The sequence below is a fragment of the Hyposmocoma kahamanoa genome, unplaced genomic scaffold (genome assembly GCF_003589595.1).
Source record: "Hyposmocoma kahamanoa isolate Upper Pololo Valley unplaced genomic scaffold, ASM358959v1 202, whole genome shotgun sequence".
In the NCBI taxonomy this organism is placed as follows: domain Eukaryota; kingdom Metazoa; phylum Arthropoda; class Insecta; order Lepidoptera; family Cosmopterigidae; genus Hyposmocoma; species Hyposmocoma kahamanoa.
In genome coordinates, this window is record NW_020653726.1 from 8,910,124 (window position 1) to 8,926,501 (window position 16,378).

Sequence of the window (16,378 nt, forward strand, 5' to 3'; positions counted from 1 at the left end):
TGTGTGTGTGTGTGTGTGTGTGTGTGTGTGTGTGTGTGTGTGTGTGTATATCAATGTCGTAGTTATATATATATCAGTTGAACGTATTGAATATTCAAAAACGAGTTAAATAATGACAATCAAAGAGATTTATTTCTACTATTATTATTCTTATTATTAGAAATTGCTACGACCCCCATTATGTTTTCGCATCATAATATGAAATACATACTACCAAAATTCAAATAAATAAAGAGTTTACCAAAAGCTACTATAACATATATTTTGTTAATTAATTAATTAAACACACTTTTAACCATTTTAATTGTCGTCCTATGTAATAAATTATACACCATATAACTTACTATATAACCTACACCTAATTGTTCTTGAGTACTTACATTATATTATAATATCTATGTATCTCAGGATTTGTACAAAAAATATTAAATATAGTAACTTTAATTATCCTCATTCCATTATTAATCTCTTTTTCTTTTTTTTTAAATTTATTGCACAGGAAAAAGAACAGATTACATTTAATAAAAGGAAAACACAAACAAAAGGCACAGCTTATTTCAATAAGAAATTTCTTCTTGCAGACCCAAAAAAGAAAAAAATAACTACACTATCGGGCTTACGTGCACAAAAAACAAAATTATGTAATGCAATATTAATAACATTGAACTATTATAAACTAGATAAATACTTAGATAAGTACATATTACATAATATAATACCTATAAAACGGGCTCTCAATAATGAAATGAGATTTTATTTATGCGTAGTTTTCTGTCGTGGCTGTTTACTTAGACAAGCACTAGATTATGGTTAACATTAAATAAAAAAAATATACAACGAACTATATATTAGAATCTTTTATCTTTACAAATGCATAACATTATATCATATTATTATGTTTAGCGATGATATAGAACCGTGTCCATCATAGTGTGATATGCAACAGGTACCACATTTTAAGGGATTGCTGGCTCACAATATCGATTAAACACGGTCTACTAGCTTCCAACGATCAAGATATCTTGGTGTTTACGATGACCCAATATGCAGTCGTTATTTTCCAGTGGCAAATATGATTTTGAAACAATTTCGCCCTTTTTAAAAGGGCAATAATGAATGTTAAGAAAAACAAATGAAATTGCACGGAATTAAGTCTAACTATGATATCTGACTAAGCTACGTTAGAATGAGTTACTTAAAAATAAACTCAGAATAGTATCAACAAAATTAACCATATAAGTTTTCGCGATTGTTACACATAGAGCATGTATTTTTCGGATCTAATTCGCCGATAGTCAGCGGTGACCATCATGGGACCTCAAAAGACAATGTCATGTATAGTATAAAAGTTTAATTCGCATCTTGCGTCTTTTAATTTGGTCGAGTATTACTTATTTGAGAGTAATTGTTCCGGACAGATGTCAACGGAGAACGGGAGTAGACTTCTTTTATTTTTTTCCATCCTCTAAGGAGTAGACCCCCTGTAAAAGACCCGAAACGGTGGTTTGTTTGAAAAAACAAATACACGCGATTAAATAGGAACGAAAATAAACTGATCTTCCAAATAATCATCATCATCAAATACAGCCTGACTTCACCTACTGGTGGGTATAGGCCTCCAAGTTTCTGTGCCACTCCCCACGATCCCGTGCTATTCTCATCCAGGTTCGCCCCCCAACTCCTGCAATAAGTAATGCTTGGATAGTATAGATATACTACCTACAACAACATAGGACAACATAGGACAACATTGCTTACTAGATAGTAAACAATGTTGTCCTATGTTGTCCTATGTTGTCCTGAATCCTTACTAAAAGAAAATAATGCAGTTAGTATTACTAATTTAAGGTTCCATCATGTATTTGTTAAAGCCTTTAAGTCTATAGACATAAAAAATACTGCTGACCTTGATGGTATTTCAGTCAGAGTAATTAGTTCTACGGTTGACTGTATTGCGCCTTACTTAGCCTGTGTCTTTAATAAATGTGTTGATGATGGTGTGTTTCCTGACCTCAAGAAGCAAAGTAAAGTTATTCCACTTTTCAAATCTGGTGGTATGTCAGACCCTACCAATTTCAGACCTATTTCAATACTACCAACACTCAGTAAAATCTTTGAAAAAACTTATTCTATATCAGATGTGTGCACATTTTCATAGTAATAACTTAATGTCTCCTAAACAATTTGGTTTCACTCGGGATCGCTCTACAATCGATGCTGGTGTTGAGTTGATGAAACGAATATTTGATGCATGGGAAGACTCACATGACGCTGTTGGTGTAATCTGTGACCGTTCCAAGGCTTTTGACTGTGTGCACCATGATACTCTGGTCAGGAAACTTCGCCATTGTGGTGTGGCGAAACGTGACCTCGACCTTCTTAAATCGTATTTGAGTGGTAGGTCCCAGAGAGTCGATGTTAACGGTACGAGTTCGTCAGAGTCTGCAATAAGCATGGGTGTCCCTCAAGGTTCAATTCTAGGTCCATTTTTGTTTTTAGTTTATATTCATGACTTACCTAGCCTCATACAGGGCTTAAAACATGAGATAGTATTGTTTGCTAATGATACTTCATTATTATTTAAACTTATAAGGCACCAATGTTCCTATGACGATGTGAACAATACTATATCTAAAGAAGTTGATTGGTTTGCTGTTAATAACCTGCTTCTTAATGGGAGAAAAACAAATTGTGTGAAGTTTACATTACCCAATGTTAGAGAGACAGTTACAATCATTGTAGTTAGAAACGAAAAATTGAATCTTGTGGATACAGTTGTATTTCTAGGTATACCGTTAGACGCTAAATGGCAATGGGGTCCACATATAAGTAAGTTATCAAAGCGGCTCAGCTCTGCAGTTTACGCGATTAAAAAAATACGGAAACTTTCAGACGTCGAAACTGCTAGATTGGTTTACTTCAGCGACTTTCAGTCTAATGACATACGGCATTTTGCTTTGAGGTAATGCCGCCGATATCAATAGAATCTTTGTCCTGCAAAAACGTGCGGTTAAGGCAATTTACAATCTGGGCCCCGGAGTATTTTTGAAAGATAAGTTTAAGGAAATTAATATTCTTACACTAGCGTCACAGTACACATATGAAAATGTAATTTATGTTAAGAGGAATAGTAATCTCTTTATGAAAAATAGTCACAGACATAACATTAATACGAGGAATAAAAATAAACTAGCTGTTCTTGATAGTCGTCTTCACAAAGTGACAAATTCATTTAAGGGGCAATGTATACGCTTCTATAACAAGATTCCGGTTGATATACAGAATTTGCCATTCACGAGGCTTAAACTATAGTGAAACAAGAACTTTATACTAAAGGTTGTTATACAACATCTGCGTACTTGGATGACAAAAATCCGTTTAGCTCATGGAGGTAGTCTCGATCTCTGGTGTTTGAATGCAAAACAAAAAATATATTGTAAATGTTGAATGCGTACAAATGTTATTTACAAAGAGCAACCCCTAGAATTTCTTGCACATTCTTCTCAGGGGAATCTGCCTTACGAATGAGCGGTTGAGTTTAACCAATGTGACGATTTCAAGTGTAATAATGCTTACCTATGAAATAAAGAATATTTTGATTTGACTTGATTTGATTTATTATATAATACATATTTATTATTTCGTATTTCCATATAATAATAATAATTTAATTATTTTCGGACGACGTAAATCCATATTAAATTAGTAATAGACTTATAAACCATGTAAGTCAATTATTTTAAACAGAGATTTTTAATTTATTTAGCGATCTTTTAAATTTAAATACCCAAAAATGGGCCAAATAATAGCTTTTATAACTATAATAAAATAATTTAGAGAGTTAATAACATGAACTATATATTTTTTCTGTAATGTAGGTACCTATCTCTACGATACTACATAACCTTCAGCCTTCATATCGCATTTGATTTTGCTGTGAATGTAAACGTACCCATAAGTAATCTAATCATTCTACAGCGGTGACTATACTAACTTACCTACATCTGTATTTAGAAAGCATTCTGCCGATAAAATCTACAACCCCTATTCATGTTTATGATACTAACCCACAAAGGGCGGTACCACCTTGTTAATCTGTACAAAATCAAAGCTGCAGGTATCTCTGTTCACAAACGTCAATTCCCAGGTAAAAGGATCTTCATTTTGAGTTAAACATTTATGCAGTACGTAATCTACTCGAATGAATATGTGCAATATTCTTTATTATAGGAAAATAAACTATTTTATCGGATGTAAATCGCGTATATTTGTTTTTTAAACAAGAGTCTGCCGTAACGTTGGTTTCTTTGAAAAACAAACATACAAACAATATCGACAGTGGAGAAATATCGTAAGGAATGTTAATATCGTAATGGAAAAATATTCCTTATCTTCAAAATTATTACCCTTATATCGACGGGCTATGAAGCAATTTCTTCCAGGCAACATTAGGATAAGAATTTGGGTACTTGGGCACTGAATCAATGAAGAGGTACTTGATAAACATTCATTCTGTGCAAGAAATAACCACCCTTAGAAGTTCCGCCAGAAGATACATTTAGCTGTGAATCAACACACATGATGCGTCCGTGTAGAACTGGGGTCTTAGTGTATCGCGTATGAATGTATAGTGTATCGCGTTTGCGCCAAAATTATTATTGAATTGCTATTTAACGAAACCGCCTCTGTTCAGCGGTGCCGTTCTGTTATGAGAACTTAGGTATCTAATTGAAGACTATGCGAACCAACATCCGAATGATGACAACATCAAGTTAATATAGTTGATGTTCGCTGTTCTTGATTAAATGGTACTATTTAAGTACCAATTCGGGGTTTTTTATGTATGATACAGTAAATAGCAATTCAATTAAGCGTTATTGTTAGTGTAGCAACGAAGGATATGTTGGGTATATTCGATACCAAATATTCGGCCAGCAGCTTAGCCGAATAGGCCAGACGATTCGACTTGATTAAAGCACGTACGAAAATTGGCGTGAAAAAACTAGTACCTAACATTATTTATGATAAATAGTTTTGTACAATGAAACAAAAAAGGTACTTTAATTTTCAAGTTTACAATTTATACAAATTGTAATTTCTTCATTTCATTTCAGTTTGATTAAGCTTCAAAAACTTAACTTTATTTTGGTCTGATATTTTGACTTTGTTGGCGTTTATTTAGTCATGTGTAAACTACTTATGTAGTTTACTATTATTAGTAAGTAGTTTTCACCTGATATGTTACCGTTTTTTTAATCTCTTTAGAAAATAATTTAGGTATATTACGTTTTCTTTGATCTTTTAGATAAAGTGAAAAATTGCGCTTTCTCGAACTCACAATGTATGTTCATTATAACATTCTAATTACTTCTTCCTGCTTTTAGGTATTCGGTATTTGACTGACAAGTAAAAAACAGGCCGAATAAGCCAAAAACCGAACAGTACCCGAAAATTTGTTGCAACTCTAGTTATTACTATTGGTTCTTATTAACTTGGTGCTTCTAGTTGCCCACAAAGATGACGACCACAGCCGTTGTCTGCCAAGATCGAGTGGCACGCCCAGACTTGTTGTGTTATTATTACGATGTTTTTACTGGTATCTGTTATACAAATGATAATACAGATATACGCTAGTAGCAGAGGGTAAATATTTGAGAAAATAACTCGATCTGGGTTTTTGTTCTAGTAGCAGTAGTAATAAGCGGCCTTGTTATCACAACTCTATCGAGTTCGTCCAGGAAGTACTGTCACCACACCCATTTATGCCACTGAGCAATTTGGAAGCGCAAGGATGTTGGGTGAAATTACAGACACATAATTATATGGGACTAGCTTTGTGCCTCAGGGTTATAAGATAGGCGTAGTAGCAGTGCCTCACAGATCTTTGCGATTTAAATAAAATTCATAACAATTGCAGTGCCACTAAGAGCTTTAAGTCGCTAAGATCTGAGAGGAGTCCCATAGCATATGTGCCTTTTTTTTTCTTTTTTTTTTTATAGCATATGTGCCTACCCTTATGGGTAGGCGCGTCCTTTATCTTGATAGCTATCACAAAAATAAGAGAAAAGTAACTCGATGTAGGTACGCTACAAGAGATGAACCAACTTGAAAAATAAGTTTTTACAGACAGGGAATCGTGACACTCTTCGCCCCAGGTTGTACACACTGATAGCACGTTTTGGCACGATGTAGCATTCCTACTAAAACTTGTTTTACAAACTTCAACATTAATTTCTTTTACCCTCCTATTTCTTTAACTGCTGTGACCCAAATAATAGTTTCACAACGCAGAACAAAGAACTAAAAAAGTAATGTATTTTAAGAAAATATGTTCTTGTTTGGCCACGTAATTTTGCTATGGGGTCGGCGGCCGAGGGTCGATATCGATTTGCGTCAACCTCACGCAATATCCCGCACTACCTTCGTTCATTAAAACTCCATAAATATAACTGCTGACTTATTAGTAAATAAAGTACAATCGTATACGCGTTTGAAAAAAAAGCACGTTTTAAAATGTAAACAGTACACATCACTTTATCTAATACTTGTACGTATACATATGTATTACGTGTTGCATGCAAATTTCATAAAATAATTAATTGTAAACTCCCATGCTTTATAGTAGTAAATGTGTAATCGTTTTGAGCTCTTGCAACACCAAAAGTAATTTTAGTGACTTTATAAAGCTGCCTGTCATTGACTTACAATTATATGGACGTCGGGTCCGCGCTAAAAAGTGTCCGAACTTATAGGGCGTTAAAATCGTATACAGAGCGTCATTCACGCTAAAGCTAAAGACTAAAGTCTTCGTTTGTTCGACTGACAGCGAAGCAAGCAAAATTAGACAGTAGGTGCGATGACATTACAGTTTAAATTCAACGTTTTAGCTTTTTCATATTCCTTTACATGTCACTACGTTTAAATAGGTTGACTTGGGACATTTTTTTCGTGGTTTGTGTATTAGACCCGTCGTCCATTTATTTGTAAGTCAATGCTGCCTGTATACCTTTTTTAAAATAAGTACTATAAAAATAACAATGTTGTAAGAAAGAATTGACGGCGGCTGTTTCGCTATGTTATTGTTAGAGCTGTTACATACGGCATAATTTTAGCAGCGATGCAAACACGATGCAATCGCTAATAGTCTACCTTTACACACACGCGCGACTTTAAGCAGCAGCGAGGCAAACGCGTTGCTAGCGCGCGATTGCATCGATACAAACGTTTCACGAACGCGCGTTTGCATCGCTGCTAAAATCGCCGTGTGTAACCACTGTTATTAAACAGAATTTTAATAATCTATTTTCAAACCTGCGCATAAGAAGACTTGAAATTCAAATGAAAAATAGCACTGTATATTTTATTGAAGCAAAGATCATGAATTTCAATGCAAGACAGACAGAACAATAAACTGTACCGTATTATATAATACTTATTATGTACTCAGATAAATTATATCTGCCTAGTTATATTTATAAAACATTTAATAGGTACCTGCAGATATCTTAGACGCAATTATGAACAAGGACCTACCTATATTAGCATGACTTTTAAGAACCTTTTAGTAGCAGTAGAGCTCCTTGTGAAAGAGTTCGTCCAGGGAAGTGCTGCCTTACCTGTTTCTGCTGCCAAGCAGTAACGTGAGCATTACTGCGTTTCGGGTTTAAACTTTTCAACTTATCTCTCAAGGTAACGGACACAGTGGCAGTGCCCCAGAGATATTTGCGATTTAAAGCTCTGCGCAGCGGCGGCGCTGCAACTGTTATGGACCGACGGCGGCGTGTCGCTTACCAGCAGACGCACGACTTATTCGTCTCGTCACTTGGTATCATAAGCAAAAGAAACCTTACTACAATAAAATTGAACAAGACATGAATTGGTGAATTAACGACTCTCATCTAACGAGAGACTGTTCAAACGTATTGTTTAACAGTTTGAAGATTAGAGAATACTATTTAAATAAAAAATTGTTTCCCTAATCATTTTCCAACTTTCTTTTTAGATATCCAAGAGTTCTATGAACTAACCCTCCTCGATGACACCAAGTCTGTCCAGCAGAAGACTGTGGAAACCATCCGCATTGCCAACAAGTGGGAAGCGGATAATGTTAGACGAGAAGTGAGTCCATTTTTGTAATTTGTTAATACATTGAACACTTTTTTTGGAATAAGTAAACACGTAAACTTGAACCACTAAACCTTGTCGTAGTAAAATCCCTAACAAGGGTATGTGGGTGCTTGCCAATATAACCACATCTTTATTGGAATACGGCAGCTCATAATATATTTAGGTGCCTACTTACATGCCGGAAACTTAGGAAATTGGTATAGGTACTTGAGTTTCGTATCAATGCATTGGAGAATACGTTCGAGGTACTGGTATATGCATAATAGTTAGTTTATTATTCACAAACACGGCTTCGTGTAATTAAATGTTTGGTTTGGCCAGAAACAAAATCGCCAGAAACTACATTTTTCGACGCTGTGTTATTTTGCTAATTAACAAATAACAATAACTTATAATTGGCGCAGTTTCGCAGACTTCGTTGTTTACAAGCAATTGAAAGGGGTGCAAACAGTTCTGATTGCGAAGAAAATTTCAATTTTATTGAATAAATGAATACGAGGGATGTAGTTAGATATATATTTTTGTTTTGTGAAAAGTTATTTGCCTATAACCTAATCATCGGGTTTTCCACGTGATTGCGAATGCCGATTATGCGAATGACGATAGTGCGAACTGCGAAGACGGTCAAACTATAGTGCGCGACGGCTCATTTTCACGAACATCAGTTCAGATCAGTTGTGCGAAGGTTTAAAAGCGCGATAGTTCAATTGCGCGAATGACGATAGCACGAAGACGAATTTGCGAAAGCTGGAATGCACGAATGGTTAATCCTACTATATGGTTCATTTGCTTCACGCTAATTTTAGTTGAGATTTCAATAGTCTGGAAATCTTTTCCCTTCATTTACATAGAAAGAAAAGTTTATAATTTGTAACATTTTTAACAACCGTGGCCATGCGACCTGTAAAAGGCCCGAAACGTCGGTTTGTTTGAAAAAACAAATATACGCGATTTAAATCCGGAAAAATAATTTCATTTCCTATGTGTAACAATCGCGAAAACCTAAGAACTCGATATGTAACATTTTTATTTCAATTAATCAAACTTAAAAGTTCGGGCAATTTATTATTATTGTTTAAAGTTGTAATTATTGTTTGTTCGTTTGATTTATCTTTGTTTTGTTTGATTGATCAAAATTAAAGATTGTTTTGTTTTATTAATTGAAGTTTTAATTAACTTCCAATGTAAATGAAGTGAAAAAATTCCAGACTATTGAAATCTCAACTAAAGCGGGAAGCAAATGAACCATCGTAGGATTAACCTTTCGCGCTTTCGCAAGTTTGTCAAATGAACCATTGCGGTTTTAAAGTTTCTCGCTTTTAAACCAGCGCACAACTGGCCGTCGCGCATTATAGCTTGACCGTCTTCGCACTATCGTCATTTGCGTAATCGGCATTTACAATCACGTGGGTTACCCATAATCATCGGTCTACCCTTTTAAAAACAGTTTTTTTTCGAATATTACTACTTATGGAACTATTACTCCCTATATACTAACTTGAAATTTGAATTTGTTATAAATACGGATACCAATAAGATAGAAGATAGAGATAGAGAGAAGAGAAGAAATAAAAAAATATATATTTCTACTAGATTTCAAATTACGTATGTCAATGTATTTATTGGCAGTAGACCAACTTCTTGTGAAAGTGTTCGTCCAGGAAATTACTGTCACTACCTATTTACTTAAGGGTGCTAGTGAAATTATAAGCCACTTTTCAACTAATGTCACAAGGTGACGGGTGCAGTGGCAGTGTCTAAACGATTTAAAGCTCTGAGACGTAGTGAATAAGAACTCTGAGCAGGCATTGCGGGACAGGCGGGCGTGTCGTTTACCACCAGACGCACGACTTGTTCGTCCCGTCACTTAGTATCATAAAAAAGACAAAAGCAGACATTTTTGGCATTCCTCCCGGGACGAAATACAACTTTCGTAGGCACTTCTACTCGTTTTTTACCCCAGGATAATATTTATTAAGTCTCTAATAGTCAAGACGTTACTTGTTTGGCTAAAATGATTGTTGTATTTTGCATTCTATCGCGCTTTTCTAACTTGTCTATTTGTAATTGTATATTGCAAAACGTACATGACTACCAAAAGATAAATAAAGCACTGTCGTCTTAGAGATCGGTAACCCAATGACCTACAACCCCAAAAAATACCCACATAACAGATATCATAATCACAGAACAATAAATTTACATTAACAGTCCAGAATTTATTACATCTTTTTAAATTAGAAACTACGACCAATCATTATGCATAGATTTCATGGTGTTTATCATTCGTTTGTGTGCGTTTTGGCGACAGCAGCGGTTCTGGCATAAGGCACTTCCATTCATTGCTTTTATTCTTCCGTGATCACAATAGCCCGCATTTTTAAAATGAAGTAATGCCTTATTTGATTGATATTTACTAGTATTTATGTGGTCTGTGATATTTACATTACCATCTACTTAGGTCAAATTCTGGTAAAATGTCAAATATTTACATTAGGTAAATATGTACTGTAAATCTGCTTAAGTTCAAACCTACTTACAAAAAACTACATTCTTTTTGTAACGTTGAACAAACCTAGATCTAAAAACTATTACAAAGATTGCTTTTATGACTCTATAATTTCTAGCTCTTATGGCAGCCAACCGTACCCGGTAATCTTTTCTTCAAATTTATATTTAATCAAAGTTTATCTTAACTCGGTACACAACACGAACGATTCTTTGTTATGTTTTTAGCATACGTGAGAACAGCAATATCTAATTTAAGTAAATAACACACAATTGTACGTGTTATTACACGCATTACAAAAGTCAATAATAAACGTCTCTAAATTTCCTAAGTGCAATTTCAATCACAGTACTTATTTAGAATAAACATTTTAGATCGCGACAGAGGAGAGCGACTACAGATCGGTCTCCAATGCATTCCTTCAGGACAACAACCGGAAATCTGATGCTCCGCACATTGAAACGCCCGATTCAACGAAAGTAATTAATTCCTTTTCCATTTTTTTTAGTTTTTACGAATTAGATTAAATTAAATGTGTCTATTCCGTTTTTATTTACCTACCATTTTTGTTACTTAATCGACAGGTGGGCACCGTGCAAATCGTCGCATCACCTCCTAGCGGTGAAGATGAAGAAAAGCGGGTAGGTACCTACATACCTAACTAAATATACATTATGCCTCGGTTATGACATCATGGGATTGCCAAGCTCGTCATTGTTTTAACGAAATTACTTTTGTTATTGTGAACCATTGACTTACCAATAAATGGACGACGGGTCTAATACAAAAACCACGAAAAAAATGTCCCAAGTCAACCTATTTAAACGTAGTGACATGTAAAGGAATATGAAAAAGCTACAACGTTAAATTTAAATTGTAATGTCATCGCAGTACTGTCTAATTTTACTTGCTTCGCTGTCAGTCGAACAAACGAAGACTAAGCGTGAATGACGCTCTGTATACGATTTTAACGCCCTATAAGTTCGGACACTTTTTAGCGCGGACCCGACGTCCATATAATTAATCCGATGACGTTAGACCATTTTTAAACTGCACTTTATGTTCTGAAAAGTTGTATCACGTGATGGCAGCACGATAAAGAGAGAGATTTATACGCGCAGACGGCGCGCCTTGAACGCGCGTTTCACGAACGCGCCTTGAACGAGCGTTGAACGCGCGTGTACGGCGCCGAAAATGCTCGAAAAGCAAATGTGCGTTCAATGCGCGTTTGCATCGAATCAAACATCGCGTTGCAAGACTGAGGAAAGGAGCAGGGGAGAGGGCGTGCGCACAATTAAAAGAAGTTCTTGGAATGACAAACTGTTATAGAATATCATAAGTATGACATTCGATAACAGCTTGAAAATTAGGTACTACGTGTAACAGTTTGAAAATTTGTCAAATCTTCTGTTTCACTAATTTTTTAAACGTTGTATTAAAATGACACTACACAATTTTCTTTCGCTTGTAAATGGGTCTATCCAATAGACGTTTACTTTTTTCTTTTTATAATCAATTTAATAAAGCTAGCGTAAGCAGGTTATCTCGACCGACGCCATTGTGTACGCCGACGCTATTGAGAGTACGCGCCGTAAATGCCCGTTTCACAAACTTTGTGTACCTGCATCAAGTATATAACCAGAAATAGAGACGAAATAAAGGCCATATAATCCTGGTAACACATTAACGATACAGCTCTTATAAATATCAACGCCCGTTTGCACTGAAATATAGACAGGCCAACTACTAACCTGTGTGTACGTCTCCGTATATTTCAAAAAATATTCTGTATTTATTGTAATAAAGATAATATCTCTAACAATGCCGTGCTGATCTATTCGGTGGTAAAGACAGTAAAACATCTAATTACAAAACAAACGGAATCACATTTTATTGGTAATTAATTTATTAATTGCAATTTTCGTCACTTATAGCAAAGCTCAAGTTAACTGGGCGATTTGAAGTGAAATAGTTGACGACACCCGTCAATTGTTTCGAACTCGGGCTAGCCAATCGGAGCGCAGTTGTCACAGTAATGATATGGCAGAGTAGTTTTCAAACAAATAAAATGACATTTCGTCTATATATACTCGATGACCTGTGCATAGGTTTACTGGCTACGACTGAATCTCGTTTGAATCGTGTTAAGGCGTGTCATCAGTGCGTTGTTAGCGCGTCCTCTGCACGTCGTCTGCGCGTATAAAATATGCCGTGTGCATAGGCCCAAAATGCCTGCAATCTGATAAGGATTGCCATGAATTATAAATGGCGATCTATTTCATTTTGATATCTTAAATTATATTAAAATAAAACTTAAAAGAAAACTATAATAGCCTGAAAGTATAATCCTGGTTTACGTAAAAATAAATTTTGATTCCTATATACATAGAAGATATATAGAAGCACGGTCATTTTTGATCATTAGACCTAAATTCAAATAACCGTGGTAATTTTTTATGTAGGTATTGTCAGTGATGTATGTCTGTGGTGTGATATCTAATACTTTTTTACTAAAATTGTTTATTAAGTACCTTAAATACTGTAGTTAGCTGAAATATGACCATACCTTTTCATTACACTATTAATATTATATATTTTCGACTAATACTCGTAGATAATAACAATGGTGAACTTCAAACTCTGTCTCATTCATACATTTAAGGCACTAATTCAAAATGCTTTTTGCCGCGCACGTTAGTTCCAGCTATGCATGTTGATAACAGCGCCATCTAGCTAGCCCTCTATAAATTAGTTCGAGATTTATCGATGATTCCGTTCCGTTTTGTTTTATAAATGTTTTTTATTTTGATGACGTGACGTTTACGAAGGTAGCTGAACGGAACGCTTCATACAACAAGTGGTTGGTAATGGCGGATGGTTGGTGTTTCGCTTTCGCGTCTCGTAGTACTATTTATAACCTAAAATATAGTACAAGTTTTCGGCGATATGTGTGCTAACATTTCATCGTTGTGTGGATTGGTGCCGTTAAATTTCACGTTTGTGCCAATGACGTACGAGTACATCAACTGAGGGAAAGGATACTCGTACATGATTATCAGTGAAATGGTATTACACACAAAATTTTGACATTCACACTGCTGATAATTCGTATTCGTCGCAAGTAAGGCCATTTAATAAACACTAATCTATTTTTAAACGTTTAGTAATTTCTTTACACTTCGGAACGTTTCGAATGTTGGTGAGACTAATGCGAGTTCTGAGTTAGTTTTGCTTGTGACTACCGCTGTAATACTCGCTGATGTTCCTACCTATCTATAAAATGAGTGCTCATGAATTGCACACTAATAAGTAACGTAACACGGACATTCTAATTAAAGTTCATCGCTTTGACATTCATGCCATCCTATCATTGATCACACACCTAATAATTGACACCCATACATATCTACTAAAAACCATTATCAAAAGAGGGCTAGGCCGAATTATTCAATCATTAGATAAGGTCTGCAGTCTAAACCTTAAGCTAACATGATAATAAGCTTATATTATGGGACAACATGCAAACACATAAAGAGGTCATAATAATTCAATAAAGAGGTCACAGTTGTTTGAAATATTTTGGTGCAAGTTAGATGTGGGTTCTAGGTAGAATGGTGCATGCAGATCGTCGTCAAGTAAGGTGCTGATGAAGGACACCAGTGTGTAACTAACAATGCATGCAGTGTACATAGTATAGTGCCAAGATCAGTTTAAGAGGGCTATGCACACTTGGTCCCCAAAATGACTGAAAGAAGGAAGAAAAAAACACATAATGGATTCCTACGGAAAGTGTCCTCTTTGTTTAATCTTGACACGGTGAGTAGGTACAGCAGTGTTCCACTTTCAAATTAAAATTTAGATAAAAATGATTGAGACAGTTTATAATGAATTTCACCACTGTTACCATTAGTAAATCTACATTAATGTTATAATAAAGTTATTATATTTGCCACATACCTTTAAAGGGACATTAAGTTCAATGAAGTATCTTATTTATTATTCTATGGTATATGTAAAGTAAACAAAATTAACCTACTGAAGGTTGTAAATTACATTAATGATGTACATAATCTACTTTCTAACTAAATGAAAATTGTTTTATGAAACTAACCACTTGTTGTTTTTATCAATGTTGCTTAAAAATCCTATTAGACAGGAATTTGTATTGACTATGATTTTGGTGATTATGTTGATGAATGATGCTTGGAGATTAACTAACGATGCAACAAAGAATGTTCTATTAAAAATCCATTTAAAGTTGTAAACATTCTTTCTAAATTCCAGGTTCACGTTGCATCACCTGAAATGAAGCAGGTACTTAACATTAATTTATATTTTGATACAAGTATTTTAAAATGTATTAATTCTTGGTTTAAGCCTCCATAGCTTATGACATTTTCAGATGGCATTATGTAGAGGAAAATAGTGCATTAATGAGTTCATTAATTCAAAAGCATAGCACTATGGAAGCTAGCTGTAATTAAATTATTATATGGCAGGAAAATTTTATTACTTATTTTTATATATTTTGTATGTAGATGTGTGAGTAATGTAACTATGTCATATATTATGTTTCCTTCTTACACTACTTGGTCATATTTCAGTTTCAATTGACTTTTAGTTTCATGCATTAACACATGAGTATAATAATTAAATTATACAATGAAAGTTACAGGTGAATGGTATTGAAGGTGGTGCTACAGAACGCACACAAGAGGAGGGTTATGTGTACCTGACGATAGTCTTGTCCCGCGCGGGCGGCGCCGGCCTCGGTTTCAGCATCGCTGGGGGGTCAGACAACCCCCATGTGGCTGATGATCCACACATCTATGTCACAAAACTAATACCTGGAGGCGCGGCCGCCGCCAGCCAGTTGCAAATTAATGACGCCATTCTACAGGTTGGTTTGTTGTACGTTTTTTGCTAATACTTAAGCTTTAAGAAATATTTAAAAATGGGGAAATTTTTCAATGAACAATTAAACTGAATTTATTGGGAACATTTCACCACCGTAATAGTAAATAATAAATAACTAACTTTTAATTATATTATTCCCAATACAAAATGTTATGATCAAACTACAACACCTTATGTTGCGCCAAACAGGCTTGCTACCTACACAAATATACAAAACAGTTCAAGGTAAACAAACATGTTGCATAATACCATAAGCATAGGAATATTACATTACATACCAACATTTGCTTGTTTATCTGTTATCGTTTTTCGTAAGTGGGGCTTAAAATGTCCAGTCCTCTCCTATACTGAATTACATCCATTGTTTGTTGTAAGAATAAAAGATATTTCAAAATGCAACAAACATCCTTTACTGACACGCATTTGGAGCTTATCTTAGTGTATGTTGTATTTTAGTAACATGTCTTTTGCCTATATTGGTCATCTGTTTTCCAATCAAGGATATTTTTTTTCGTACCGCACTAACCGGTTTCTTTTACTATTTGTATTAATTACCATGTCCAACAGCCATACAAAGGGAAAACGTTGCTAATATTTCGGGCTTTTGCTGCGAAGTCGCTATTTTGACTATTTTATTGGTTTCTTGTGTATATGGATATATACAAGAAACCGATAATATAATATTAAAGTTATTAATTTACATTGGATATTAATAGTTATATCCAATGCAAATGTACTTTAATACATAAATATAATAATACTCATAATGTCACTACAAATTTAGACCTTATGGACTAATGGCCTTAAGGCCTTAATTAGTATGCA

The 16,378-nt window shown here is 34.8% G+C and overlaps 1 protein-coding gene across 1 annotated transcript in view; it reads left to right on the forward strand.

Annotated features, from left to right (window-relative positions):
• Positions 1-16,378, forward strand: part of LOC113227109 (disks large 1 tumor suppressor protein) — a 36,763-nt gene that overhangs the window by 5,807 nt on the left and 14,578 nt on the right. Inside the window, exons 3-7 of the mRNA XM_026459985.1 lie at positions 8,003-8,118; positions 11,011-11,115; positions 11,221-11,277; positions 14,921-14,950; positions 15,312-15,536. Of these exons, the coding sequence (XP_026315770.1) occupies positions 8,003-8,118; positions 11,011-11,115; positions 11,221-11,277; positions 14,921-14,950; positions 15,312-15,536 (533 nt within the window). The remainder of the gene's footprint in view (positions 1-8,002; positions 8,119-11,010; positions 11,116-11,220; positions 11,278-14,920; positions 14,951-15,311; positions 15,537-16,378) is intronic.